The sequence below is a fragment of the Hippocampus zosterae genome, chromosome 6 (genome assembly GCF_025434085.1).
Source record: "Hippocampus zosterae strain Florida chromosome 6, ASM2543408v3, whole genome shotgun sequence".
Lineage (NCBI taxonomy): Eukaryota > Metazoa > Chordata > Actinopteri > Syngnathiformes > Syngnathidae > Hippocampus > Hippocampus zosterae.
Genome location: NC_067456.1, coordinates 2,559,995 through 2,574,188, shown reverse-complemented (window position 1 = coordinate 2,574,188; position 14,194 = coordinate 2,559,995). Strand labels below are relative to the sequence as shown.

The 14,194-nt window shown below is 45.0% G+C and overlaps 2 protein-coding genes and 1 long non-coding RNA gene across 4 annotated transcripts; 2 read left to right on the top strand and 1 right to left on the bottom strand.

Annotated features, from left to right (window-relative positions):
• The first annotated feature begins 754 nt into the window (after window positions 1-754).
• On the top strand, window positions 755-4,000 carry lhx6b (LIM homeobox 6b). The gene is made up of 4 exons (XM_052068862.1): window positions 755-1,022; window positions 1,915-2,015; window positions 2,996-3,091; window positions 3,189-4,000. The coding sequence occupies exons 1-4, from the start codon at window positions 791-793 to the stop codon at window positions 3,258-3,260; spliced, it is 501 nt and encodes a 166-aa protein (XP_051924822.1). The 5' UTR covers window positions 755-790; the 3' UTR covers window positions 3,261-4,000.
• Window positions 4,001-6,978: 2,978 nt separating this feature from the next.
• Window positions 6,979-12,544, bottom strand: LOC127601876 (uncharacterized). Its single transcript, XR_007962667.1, has 3 exons — window positions 12,468-12,544; window positions 8,138-8,288; window positions 6,979-7,079 (listed from the first exon to the last, which is right to left on the bottom strand). It is a non-coding gene; the product is annotated as an uncharacterized LOC127601876 (long non-coding RNA).
• Window positions 7,345-13,782, top strand: krt1-c5 (keratin, type 1, gene c5). 2 transcript variants are annotated; one of them, XM_052067534.1, is made up of 9 exons: window positions 7,345-7,508; window positions 7,876-8,272; window positions 9,264-9,346; window positions 10,185-10,341; window positions 10,983-11,147; window positions 11,334-11,459; window positions 12,488-12,705; window positions 12,786-12,814; window positions 13,190-13,782. In XM_052067534.1, exons 2-9 carry the CDS (start codon window positions 7,880-7,882, stop codon window positions 13,300-13,302), a joined length of 1,284 nt encoding a protein of 427 aa, XP_051923494.1. In that variant the 5' UTR covers window positions 7,345-7,508; window positions 7,876-7,879; the 3' UTR covers window positions 13,303-13,782. The 2 variants fall into 2 exon arrangements, with proteins under 2 accessions (XP_051923494.1, XP_051923493.1); XM_052067533.1 differs by having other exon boundaries at window positions 7,350-7,508; window positions 13,187-13,782.
• The last annotated feature ends 412 nt before the right edge of the window (window positions 13,783-14,194 follow it).

Here is a 14,194-nt window from a genome sequence, read left to right as displayed (position 1 = left end):
GATCGCATGCAGCATTAAAATCTACTGTACCAAATATTTTAAAATAAGCGGTAACAATAAATGGAGCGTGTGTGCTGTACTGCTCACCCGAAATCTACGGACACCTCCGGCGCAGTCCAATTCGGAGGTGAGGCAGGCGGCTCGGGTGCGCAGCCCTCCGCAGGCAGCCCGCCGCTGTCCACCACCCGCGGCCGAGAAGCCTCAGCAGCGGCCGCAGCTGTGCGTCAACTGCGGCGTGGGCATCCATGACCGATACCTGCTCAAGGTCCCCACGCGCACACACACACACACACACGCGCCCATCTTTCATTTACTTCTGCAGTTGTACTTGAAATTAACATTTTTGTGCGTGCGCGTCAAAGGTGAACGAGCTCCACTGGCATTTGGGCTGCTTGGAGTGCTCCGTGTGCAGGACTTCGCTGCGCCAGCAAAGCAGCTGCTACGTGAAGAACAAACAAGTCTACTGCAAGTTGGACTACTTCAGGTAAGACGAAACAAAACAAACGACAGAATGAGGTTTTATTGAAGGGCTTAGGACTCGGTGAGGTGTCACATTTCTCAAGATGTGCGGAATAAAGAAGTTTTTGAAGTGGGAATGGTTTGAATTGGTTGAGAACGAGTCATGATGAAAATGATCTCTGTGTTGTATTTGTGACGTTAACAGTCTGCGGCTTAGGGCGGGACGTCAAAGCAAGCGATGGATCGATAGATAGATCAACTAATTGACGGCTCGTAACTGGACAAACACTCGTCAGTCCGGGTGACACAGTGTCGATTTAACAATGTTCCCATGTTGTGTAGCAGGTTTGGCACCCAGTGCACCCAGTGCGGTCGTCAGGTGTACGCCAGCGATTGGGTACGGCGGGCGCGAGGCAGCGTTTACCACCTGGCCTGCTTTGCCTGCTTCGCCTGCAAGCGTCAGCTGTCCACGGGCGAGGAGTTCGGCCTGGTGGAGGGCAGGGTGCTGTGTCGCGCCCACTACGACGCTGTGCTACTCAACCTACATAGGGCCGCTCAAAACGGTACGGTTGAAAGAGGCTCCTAGACAGCTAAAATCCAGTGGCTAGCGTGAGAAGCTAATGCTCAAACAGTCCACGTCCTTCCTCAGCGCTTCTTCTTGTCAACTCGAATGCACCCAAACAGTCCGGGACGATTTCAATCAAAATCGTAACCGTAACATATCCCGAGGACTATACTATACAATACAATACAATACAATTCATTCATTCATTCATCTTCCGAGCCGCTTGATCCTCACTAGGGTCGCGGGGGGTGCTGGAGCCTATCCCAGCTGTCTTCGGGCAGTAGGCGGGGGACACCCTGAATCGGTTGCCAGCCAATCGCAGGGCACACATAGACGAACAACCATCCACGCTCACACTCACACCTACGGACAATTTAGAGTGTTCAATCAGCCTGCCACGCATGTTTTTGGAATGTGGGAGGAAACCGGAGCACCCGGAGAAAACCCACGCAGGCCTGGGGAGAACATGCAAACTCCACACAGGGAGGCCGGAGCTGGAATCGAACCCGGCACCTCTGCACTGTGAAGCCGACGTGCTAACCACTGGGCTACCGGGCCGCCTAATACAATACAATACATGCCGATTTATATAGCGCTTTCACAATAGCGGCCGCTGTAACAAAGCGCTTAACAAAACAGTTAACAAAGTAAAATAATAAACACAACACATAACATAAAACACGGACAGTCGTATGCCTCAAATGGATGTTGGGTTTTTGAAGCGGAACTTCCTGCGTGGATTTTGCACGTTCTCCGCATGCTTATGGGTTTTTTTCCCCCGGGTACTCTGACTTATATTCCAAAAAGAGGCATATTTGGTTCATACTGGAGCGGCTAGCATGAGAATCAAATGTAACAGGATCCTCCTTGACTCTTGCTCCTCCCTCCAGGAACTGGTCTGACCCTGGAAGGGGCTCTGCCCTCTGACCAGGACAGCCGGCCTAAGCCTGCCAAGAGGGCGCGAACATCATTCACGGTGGAGCAGCTACAGGTTGGTGGCGCTATCGACCATTAACCTGACTGTCGGTCAGAAACCTTTGACAAATACCTTGACCTGACCATAGACTTGACCAATCACCAGACGCTACTGACCCAACCACAGACCAAAAAATGTGACCACAGAACATGACCAGAATACTTGACCAGAGATCACCTGACCATAGACCATGAACTCGACCATATGACCATAGACCATATACTAAGCTATAGACCAGTCATGTCCAAAGTCCGGCCCGCGGTCAAATTTAATCCGGCCCTCGGCCCCCGTCATAAAATCAGTGCCGCCTGGCCCGCAGGTTGGGCGCAATGGAACACGTGTTGCATTGACTGAGGTCTCGTAGACTGGTGAGTGATGTTTCATAGAGTACTGCTTCCCTCTAGTGGCTAAATGAGTAATAGCATTCACTAAATGAGTAATAGCATTTAGACACTAGAGGGCATCACTCACGAGTTAACAAGACATCACTCCGTTTTTATATTGACTGATATGTCATATTTCAAATTCCTGTTTCAAATGAACCAAAAGAAATTCTTAAGATTGTTGAAATTAAAATAAAAATGGAAATGTGAAACATACTGGCTTACTAAAATTTGTTGAACAATATTGTTGTTCAATGTAAAGAATGTCAGCCAAGGTCGGCCCCCCGACATTTTACCACATAAAATCTGGCCCCCTTGGCAAAAAGTTTGGACACCCCTGCTATAGACTATAAACTTGACCGCACAAAAGCTGATCCGCAGGGCACTTAACGGATGTCAACAGGACTGTTTTGCACTCGAGCTGCTGCAGTCCGAACTAGCACAAGTTGAATAAACTGATGAAGCCCGCTCAGATACAAGATGATTCGTACCAAGACAACCAACAATAGTCCAGTTGCGATTGATTCCCGCCCCGAGCATGAAATGACCCGGGACGAATGAGAATATTCACAGGGTGCTCAATTCATGATTCTCGTCGACGTGTCTGTGCAGGTGATGCAGAGCCAGTTTGCCCAGGACAACAACCCCGATGCCGTGACGCTGCAGAAACTGGCAGAAATAACGGGATTGAGTCGGCGCGTTATACAGGTACAAACTCATTGATATATTGAAAAAAAAAATAATAAAAATCTATAAAAACTCCAAGGAATTAAACGTACTTGACGATATGTCCGGTTTGTTGCAGGTTTGGTTCCAGAATTGTCGTGCTCGCTACAAAAAGCAACTTCCTCTTCCCGCTACCGGTGGAGTATTTTAGAAATAAGCCTAAAATGGTTACAAACTAACAAACACACAAAATTAAATGGTTACATTATTGGCCGGGCTATAAATAGTTTTTGTTTTTGTGTCGTGTAAGAGCACAAAAGCAACTTTTAACGTCTTCTGTTTTTGTGTCATTGTGACAAAATAGACCCAAAAGAGCACTCGACGAAAACAACTTGCTTGTACATTCTGATGTAAATAGATATTGAATAACAAGGAGGCCGTCTTTAAAAGTCTGCCGTTGACATGAAAAGTGCTTTTCTTGAGTAGCCGCAAACGGGCGCATTAGCACCGCCAATTTTGGGTGATCGATGTGTCTAATGGCCGCTGATTTGACAACTTATTGGAGCTCTTGGCATGAAGGATCTCGACTTGTCACCCTGACTGACGGCAAATAAGGAGGAGGAGGATGATGATGACCTCTGCTCACGTGTGCAGCCAATATGAGAGGATTCACTGGCGCGAAGATGGACAAACACGGTCTTAAAAAAAAACGGAATGCACTTTACTACTTGCACTTAGGCGCTTTAGACGGTTGATTAAACGTGAAAGTGTGAATTATTTAAAGATTTATGTGTTTATTTATTTTATTACGTGTTGTATGACTCTATGTTTTATGTTATCTGCCAAATTAGCTCTATGCTAACTTGGCCATATTTACGCAAATATTGTATCGCCGTTCATCAATTTGCATTGTCCCTTTCAAATAAAACAATAAAATGACATTTTTTGGGGGTGGACACATGAAAGTGGTGTTGCTAGCTCATCTATTTTGTAATTACCGGCGAAGGAGTTAAACTGACGTCAAACTTGATGCTGTAATTAGTAACGATTAGCAGCATGCTAACATCGGCACACAAGCGGACATCTTGCTGCCAAGAGGAACGCTGATCCTCCCCATACGCAATTTCGGGCCACCTGCCAGCACTACACTGAACAAAACAAATCAGCGTCGAAACGCGAAACTATGAAATCCAGCGTTTGAGGCGCATTTTTATGAATGTCCGCCGCCGTGATTGGCATCCCGGAGTGCTCGAACATGAAAGCGGAACCCTAGCGCGAATGAATACACCCCTGATTGCTCAGTAATCACATTCATTAGAGGACAAATACACTGAAATATGCTCATGTGCTGTCGACTTTTTTGTCTTAATTTTTCAACTTTATTAGTAGTGGATCTGTAGATTTGGTTACGATGGCCGTTGTCATGATTAACTGACATAATCAGTTGTCCCACTCAATATATCTTCAAGTTATTGACTGCAGTGGAGCCTTGCTATTCGAGTGCCTTGAATTTTATTTATTTTTTTTTAAGAAGAAGCAAGCCGTTGCTTGTCTGATGCTTAGTCTTGAGATAAGAGCAAAAATCTGAGATACAAGTGTGGTTTAACACACCACCCCAACAGATGCCGCAGCAAACTTTTGAAAAGCAAATCATGAAGAAGAGCGTAACTTCTTCTTCGACTGCGACTCAGTAAGATGCTGCCATGTTCATCATTTCTCGTGGTGGATAAAGAATATATGCCTGTGATGTTGTCGTCCTGCCGAATGAAGGGGACACTGGGAAAACACTGACACGCATGCACGCATGCACGCACACACACATTTTTTTGCCCTCGATAAGTTTTTTTCTTTGTTTCTTTGATCATGTGTCTTTGCACACATGCTACACACCTATACACTGACAAATATACTCTTCAATCTATGAATGTTTTCGAGAACCACCGGACCCGTGTTGTAGTGTGTATTGTATCCAAAAGGGGGCAGCAGTTGTACAGCACAGCCCTCACTATGAGACCAGGAAAAAAACAAATGGAACATTTCCTCCCGTAAATGACTCTGGGATTTTGTTTTTCTTCTTGTTTTCTTCGTCAATTGAATCGCAGAGAGTATCAGGCATCTAATATGGGGAAGGCGTTGAATAATAAGATTCATTTGACTACGGATAGAAGATCTGTAGCGATAAGATATAAGTCATGTTAAAGGTGCCTGTGCATTTGATGCGGTGTGGACACCTTTTTTTTGTGTGTGTTGGGTATTAGTTGCTCTGACTAATGCAAGTAAAGAATAGAACAAATTCGGTACATAACGGAAGTTGTTCTACTGTATGTGAGTCACTGAACCAGGTCAGCCAGTCATGGTCATACGATCTTTTCTTCCCTGGAGAGCATACGGATACTAACCCCCCCACCCGCACCCCCGTACGCACACACCGATACTGTACTCTTAGATCACATTTTAAAAAATATACGAAGAAGGTTGCTGATGCAATTACTTTTAATTGATTGTGCTATTAGGTAAGAAAATAAAGCCACCCTATGAAGTCACAATAAAGTGTCATTGAGGAACCGATATGGAGGCCGTTGTTTCATTTTCACTCATGGATTGAAAATAATTTTCATTACAAAAATCATGTACCGGTAAATATATCGACAGACATGTATTTCAAAAGAATACATTTATTTTAAAAAGTACAAAAAAACTGCCAATATGTGGTTAGTTAATCACATTAAGGTGACTTAATACGAACTGATATCCTATTAAAAATAGCGTCATTGTATGAATTGATAAAGAAATAAAAATGAGACAATTATTGAGCTTTTTATGTTTTCTATTATTGCTAATAACACGTTTCCCTCACACGTGTCTAAATGGTCAATTATATGCAGTGGACTCTTGATAACTGCGGTATGGCCAATTTTGGGGCTTGGCAAATACACTTTGTGATGAGGGATAGCTTACAGGAAATGTAAGTCAATATGGCCTGAATATACAGTAGAAGAGTCAACATGGCTGTGCGTGAGTGCTTTGTGCACGCAAAACCTGCTTTCCACTTCAGGGCCGGGAACGCCCTTTCATTTCTCAGGGGTTTGCTTTCTCCTCAATTCTTTGGCACCTTTGTTCCCATCGCCAAGCCCCGCTTCTCACGTCCCCGTCTTGCGGGGCCATTGTTGCGCGAGTGCTTCACTCACGTACTTAGCTCGATTTTTCAGGTCGGTGTACTTTACTCGAGTATATTTTTAACCTCTCCGTGTTTGGCAACAGACATGTCTACTTTCTACTCCATGCATTGTTACAAGAGGCGCTGTGCTATAAACGGAAATACTTTTCACATATGAGCCCAGTGGTTAGCACGTCGGCTTCTCAGTGCAGAGGTACCGGGTTCGATTCCAGCTCCGGCCTCCCTGTGTGGAGTTTGCATGTTCTCCCCGGGCCTGATTGGACACTCTAAAATTGTCCCTAGGTGTGAGTGTGAGCGTGGATGGTTGTTCGTCTCCGTGTGCCCTGCGATTGGATGGCAACTGATTCAGGGTGTCCCCCGCCTACTGCCCGAAGACGGCTGGGATAGGCTCCAGCACCCCCCGCGATCCTAGTGAGGATCAAGCGGTTCGGAAAATGGATGGATGGATGGATGGATGGATGGATGGATGGATATCAAAGGAATTTTAAAAACAAAAAATATACTGCATGTTCAGACTGTGAAAGAAAATAGAGAATCCAATTACATTTTATTGAGTATTTTCTTCAAGTTGAGATTCAAATGATTTTGATAAGTTTTAAATTCAAATTTTGTGAACATTTTTCAATTGAACTACAGAATATTCTAAAATATACATTTCATTGACGCTTAGTATAATATTCATGCAAAAACCGATTGCACACAAACAGTGCAGCAACACATTTAGATATTCAATATAACAGTACTCACAGTCATGAATGCTTTATCCTCTGTGTCCAGACGTCTATGTACAGTACTGTACATCTTTCTTATACCGCCCCCCGGTGGCCAAGGTAGGCAGCAGCAGAATGTACACTAAAGTGCATGATAAAGTGTGACAAAATCTGATGAATCCTTTTGAATTCTACATAATTGTTATTTTCACGTGTCTTTAAAGAGTACAATATTAAAGAGTGCATTTTTTTTTATCTACAAGAAAAAATTTGGGGGGGAGGCTGGAAAAGGATTAACAGCATTTCCATTCATTACAATGGAGAAACAGGATTTGGATCTATACTTCCATTGAAGTAGTTTTGTCATTGTCACAATCAACCTTTCTGCAGGTTGGGTTGAGGTAGGCAACTTTTTCCTCGTCCACGGTGTCGTGTTGCCGCCTCCTCTTCCTCCTCCTCGTTCTCATCGTCTCCACCCTAAGGGACAGAGAGGCGATCCTGTGCAGCCCCGCTTCCCACGACCTGGACACTTTTGGGAAATCGTCAGCAGATCCGCAGCTACAGCAATCACGTAAGTCTGACGAATGGATCATAAGGGTAGAAAGAAAAAAAAAAAACAGTAATAGCACTGAAGGGGATGTTTAGAGTAATAAATGGTTCAAATTTGGTTCATTATAGTTCAAAAATGTTTTTAGATGATTATATGTATTTGTTTCAAAGTACACTTTCTAGTTGTCATGAAGGTTTCACAGTAGGGTTTAAATATAAGGTATTAAGACAGGGTTTCAAATAAAGGTTTGAAAATCGGGTTTTAAAATTGGGTTTCAAGGAAGTAAGGTTTTGAGATAAAAGTTCAAGGCAGGTCGGGTTTCAAAATAGCAGTTCAAAGCAAGAGTTAGCCACGATATGACCGTGGCCTGTATGTGCAAAAATGGCAGGAGGATGGCCTCAACGCTGTCCGTACGCAGCTACTCTGGACGCCAGCCGTCCTTCTCCAGCGTGTCAGCGAGGGACGGCGCCCGCGGCGTCGCGCGCTCCAGACCGGCCGCGTCCACGGCCGGCGCCCGATCGCTGTCGCGCTCCATGTCGGTGGGCAACGGGCTCCACCTGCTGGGCGCCGGCCCGTCCCTGAACGGGCTGGGGGCGGGGGCCAGTGAGAAGGAGACCATGCGGGGTCTGAACGACCGTCTGGCCAACTACCTGGACAAGGTGCGCTCCCTGGAGAGGTCCAACGCCGAGCTGGAGCTGAAGATCAAACAGCTGATCACTGAGAAGCAGCCCAAGGGACACGACGTGGACAATATGATGGCTCAGGCGCACGCCATCGGGCAGGAGGTCAGACCCTTGGAAGCTGCAAAAGCAACACAATACATAACTACCGGTATCTCCTAGCTTAACGACCTCGAAACCGACCAAACTACCTACAACTTCACCTACCGATCAATCTACCTACTAACTACCGACAGTACATACCTACAGAAATACTTAACCACCCACCGATCAGTCTAACAAATGACTGACCCAGATATCTACCTGCTTGCCCAGCTAAATAGCTACCAACTCACGTATCTACCTATCAAGCGTTAAAACTACCTACCCACCAAACTATTTACTTACCCAAATCTAGCTAGCTAGCAACTCACGTATCTACCTACCAAGCGTCCAAACTACCTACCCACCAATTTACTTACCCAAATCTATCTAGCTAGCAACTCACGTATCTACCCACCAAGCGTTCAAACTACCTACCCACCAAACTATTTACTTACCCAAATCTAGCTAGCTAGCAACTCACGTATCTACCTACCAAGCGTTCAAACTACCTACCCACCAAACTATTTACTTACCCAAATCTAGCTAGCTAGCAACTCACGTATCTACCTACCAAGCGTTCAAACTACCTACCCACCAAACTATTTACTTACCCAAATCTAGCTAGCTAGCAACTCACGTATCTACCTACCAAGCGTTCAAACTACCTACCCACCAAACTATTTATTTACCCAAATCTATCTAGCTATCTACAGTACCAAGCTATCAGCCTACCTAACTACTTACCCACCAAGCTTTTGAACTACCTACCTGCCTACTTAGTTATTACCTACCTACTTCCCCCTCTACCTACATACTCATCAATCTACCAAAACGACATAGTTACCCATGTGTCTAACCTCCTATCCCCCTATCTACGTGCTTACAGTACCTAGCTCCCTGCATAAACATTCAATAAATTATATGTAATCCAGATAAAAAAACAATGAGATTTTTCACTTTGCCAACTTGATTGGCAGGAGCGACTAACCGCTCCGCCATGTGGATTCCTTAGGTTCGGAAGAGAACCCTGGAGAATGCCCGCATCATGCTGGAGATCGACAACGCCAAGCTGGCGGCCGACGACTTCAGGGTCAAGTGAGATGCACAAACACACGCACACAGTATTCGTCTTCACACGAGAACGCCAGACTGCCAAGCCATTTGATTTAATGGCTTTTCCAGCCAGCGTGCGAAATGACAGTGGCGGAGTGCGTCCATTTGAGACATTCCATTCGGGATACACTCTCTGCCGCCTATCGTGTTGCGACTTCAATTGGCATGATGTTTTGCAACACGCAGCAAAAATTTCAAGGACAGATGCCTAAAATTGTACAGGAAATTGGTCAGCCGTTTGAAAGAAAATCCACGGATGCATCAATATATATATATATATATATATATATATATATATATATATATATATATATATATATATATATATATATATATTTTTTTTTTTTAAGTAGTTGTGTATTTTTTATTTACTTTACTTTACATTTTTGTTGCTAAATTAATTCCTAAAATTTTGGTGATACTGTACTTGATATCGCATGAATACCAAAAGTTTCACACACTACTAGAAGATGGTGCATTGCAAGAGAATGATACCATGCATTGTGATATATGCTGATATTTTTTTCTTCAGAATTGATATCAGTATCTACATTACTGTCCCTATATTTATTTAATATTGATATTGACATTCATATCAGCATTCATGTGGATAACAGCTGTAGGAGTACTGGTCTAAGTTTGGGTATCATCGATACTGGTCCCTCAAAAATCCCTATCACCGTATCACTAGAGAGAGGCTGGTGCCCCAGGACTGTTCTGTAAGAGAACAAGGTCATAAAATTGGCATACTGTGTATTTCTATGGACTTTCTTCAAGTACAGTACCGTAATACTATTTGGGGATATTTCTGTTGGCCCAGGTGGGAGGCGGAGGTCGCCTTGTGTCAGTCAGTCGAGCGCGATTGCCAAGCCTTGAGACGAGCCAAGTCCGACCACGACCAGATCACATCTATGCTGAGAGGGGACCTGGACAGCCTCAAGGAGGAGCTCTACTTCCTCAAGAAGAACCACGATGAGGTGAGGCTTTGGAATTGTTTCAATCTCGGAGCACTTCTCCAGAAATTATGCTGATATTTATATGATGATATTTATTTCGAACGCGTTCATGGAATTTTCCATTCATTCAATGGGATGAATTGATTTGAGAGTTCAGAGTTCTCTCGGGGCACTACTACATGTTTTCCTTTGGTCTTTGCCATCCATAAGAGTCCATAAAGTGCATTAGAAGGACTTTGCAAGAAGGATGTCCATTAGGTACAAAGGCACCACAGCTGGGCCATTGGTGCAGCTATGGTGATAGTGGTTGTAAAAGCGTCCTCTCATGTTTGGTTTTGCTATCGGTGACGCAGCTGGAACAGACCTACAATGTTTGGACAGCGATGACACTGGGGAAAAAAAAATCAAATGTGCACAGCCACACCTTCAAAAAGGGAAAGTAGAAACGCAACGCAAGAAAAAACAACCGAGAACCAATCAGGCTCTAAGCACCAAGGGCCGCTACGCATAACGTGACGGTCAAGATATTAAGCAAGAATTGTCTGTTAAGGTGGATCAAGCTCAGTTTAAGATATATGGGTGCTGGTTCCTGTTTTTTATTGGTGTGAACCGTTCGGTTGTGAAAGCGCTATATGAATCAAGACGTTTTGTCTCGGTACTAGGAGAAGAGCTCCTTGAAGGTCCGCCTGGCTAACGAGCAGGTGAACGTGGAGGTGGACGCCGCTCAGGGCCCGGATTTGGGTGCCGTCATGGCCCAGCTCAGAGTCCAGTATGAGGGCATCGCACGCAAGAACAAGGAGGAGGCCGAGGCCTGGTACCTCAAGAAGGTCAGTCGCTTTTCAGCAAATGCTCTTCCTAGACAGTGTTGCCTCGCTCCACTTCCGATTTTTTTTAAATGATTGTTTTTGTGTTTTATAATGTTCAGTTGAGAAATTATGAAAATGAATCAAACTGCTTTTCCCCCTCAATATTGGGATAACTACTGTATGTGGTGTATGTGTGTGTGTGTGTAGCTGGACGCTGTGCAGTCGGAGGTGAAGGTGAACAACGAGGCACTCCGCTGCGCCCAAAGTGAGCTGAGCGAGAGGCGACGTTTCCTGCAGGCACTTGAGGTGGAGATGGAGAGTCTTCGCAAGCAGGTAAGCGCCAGCACCGACACACCCGCGTTCACCAAAATCACCCGCTGTGATTTTATCTGCTCCCCCCCCCCCCCCATTTGCCCCTGTTAATGGCCAATCCCGACGCTGAGATTTGCTGCAAGTACCCCCAAAAAATGTGATGAATTGATGGTGACTGTAATCTATGAGGGCGGCTCGGTAGTCCAGTGGTTAGCACGTCGGCTTCACAGTGCATAGGTACCGAGTTCGATTCCGGCTCCGGCCTCCCTGTGTGGAGTTTGCATGTTCTCCCCGGGCCTGCGTGGGTTTTCTCCGGGTGCTCCGGTTTCCTCCCACATTCCAAAAACATGCGTGGCAGGCTGATTGAACACTCTAAATTTTCCCTAGGTGTGAGTGTGAGTGCGAATGGTTGTTCGTTTCTGTGTACCCTGCGATTGGCTGGCACCCGATTCAGGGTGTCCCCCGCCTACTGGCCGAAGACGGCTGGGATAGGCTCCAGCACCCCCCGCGACCCTAGTGAGGATCAAGCGGCTCGGAAGATGAATGAATGAATGTAATCTATGACATCAATGAAATAGCGCAGCGCATAGCCAAGCTCCATTGGCATTGAAGCAGGCTTCTTTCAAGCTCTCAAAACTTTTGTTTTTGTAGCAGCATAAAATGTACTCACCCGGTGACATTCATTGTGCTCTAATCAATCACTGTGACGCAGCAGTTATGAAGGCGCACGGTGACATACACCGTGCGCAAACAATTTGAGCATGCATGCGATGATTCGTGTTTGCTCAGCACACATATGTGAAGCGTATTCATCACAGTGGAGATATAATTCTCTGGGCAGTTGGTGCCGTGTCTGTTTACCGTGAGGTCGCTGAGGCCCCGTCCGAATGCCTATTTTAGCAAACTCGTCCTACCTGGCGCAGTGTGATGCATTTAAAAAAGAGTGCTTTTGCGCCGTTGTGGGCATGAACACGGCCGTGTCGTGAGACAGCGTCCATCAACGCGGGATGATCAAGACACTGATAATACCTGCATTGTGCGTTTCCCAGGTGGACGTGCTGGAGGGCAACCTTGCAGAGACGGGCCACAAGTACTCGGTGGAAATGGATCGCCTGCAGGTGGGGCTGTCGCAGCTGGAGGACGAGCTGTCGCAGCTGCGCCTGGACATGCAGCGCCACAAGACCGACTATGAGCAGCTGCTGCGCATCAAGCAGAACCTGGAGATGGAGATCGCCACATACAGGAAGCTGCTGGAAGGAGAGGAAACGTAAGATCACTTTTAAATGGAGTGGCGTGAGGGAGATGTAAAAACACAAACTGGTTCTGAACGAAATTCTTGTCCTGCAGGGTGAAAGAAATTCCGCCACCTCCTAAAAGTGAGTCCCAAATTTGCTTAAGTCGATTCAGAAATTCGGTATTAAAATTGTTGCACATACATTTTGGATTGGATAATTTCAACAATCATATTTTACATGATGTATTTAATATTTTTAAGGTATTAATTAATTCTGTTATATCGAGGAAATGTGTTTATTTTATACTTGCATCTTTTATGTTGGACGTTAAAGTGCCACCTGTATTTTTTTTAATGAAAAAAATTTCGGTGGGGCTGGATGAACGTCAATTCCTTTCAATGGGGAACACTGATTTGATATCCGAGTAAACTGGATTACGAGTTCGGTTGCAGTACAAATTAAATGACAAAATGAATTCAGCTAACTATGTTGTTTCCACCCCCCCCCTCTCAGAAGAGCCCGACGTGCGCACTCGGAAGATTGTCAAGGTGGTCACTCAGACGATGATCAACGGCAAAGTGGTGGATGAGTCCAGCAAGGTGGAGCAGATTGAGGAGCGTAAAAAATGAGCAAAAGGGAAGCTAACCCACCCCCTAAAACGCACCCGCTGTTCCATGGATGAAGCCTCAAGAAAATCTTTGGTGGGAATGTAACTTTGCCAAAAAGGTTGTGCCTTGCCCTGACATACGAGGAAAACTGCAATTGAATATGACAAAATAATAATCAAAGTCAAAGAGTGAGGAACGGGGCATAGAATCCTATTTTCATCTTTTTCTTTTTTCCCCCCGCATCTTGTTATGATAGACATTAAAGCTAAATGATTGAGAAAAATTAACTACTTGTGATCCCCCCTCCACCCCCGATGTAATTGCAATTTAACGTGGTGTTTTTTTCAAAATCCTTTTTTCATGTTTTTTTTTAAAACAAAAACAAGTAATAAATTCATCTGTATTACAACAAACAATATAATTTATTACGCACACATGTTTTGGTCTTGTTGGGCTTCCGCTAAAATAAAGGCAAATGAGCCATGAATTATTCTTCTTCAATTTGAGTTGTTAATTTTCTAACCCACTCGCTGTGAGCAGATTGGGTTCTTTTTGTCCAATGGGCTGGGTTAATTATTTTGACCCAACAGATTGGTTTGGAGACTTGCCAGGTGACTTCAGGTAGTTGGCGAGGTACACTCTGAACTGGTGTGCTAGCCAATTGCAAGGCACACGTAGACAAACAATCATTTACACTCACAATCACACTAACGGACAACTTAGTGTGAGTGTGAGTGATCCATCAACCTACTATGCATGTTTTTGGAATGTTGGAGGGAACCGGAGAACCCACACAAGCACAGGGAGAACTCAACACCCAAAGGCTAGGGCCCACAATCAAACCCATGACCTCTGCACTGTGTAGCAGACGTGTTAACCAGTCGACCACCATGCCATGCCACCGGGTTCTGGT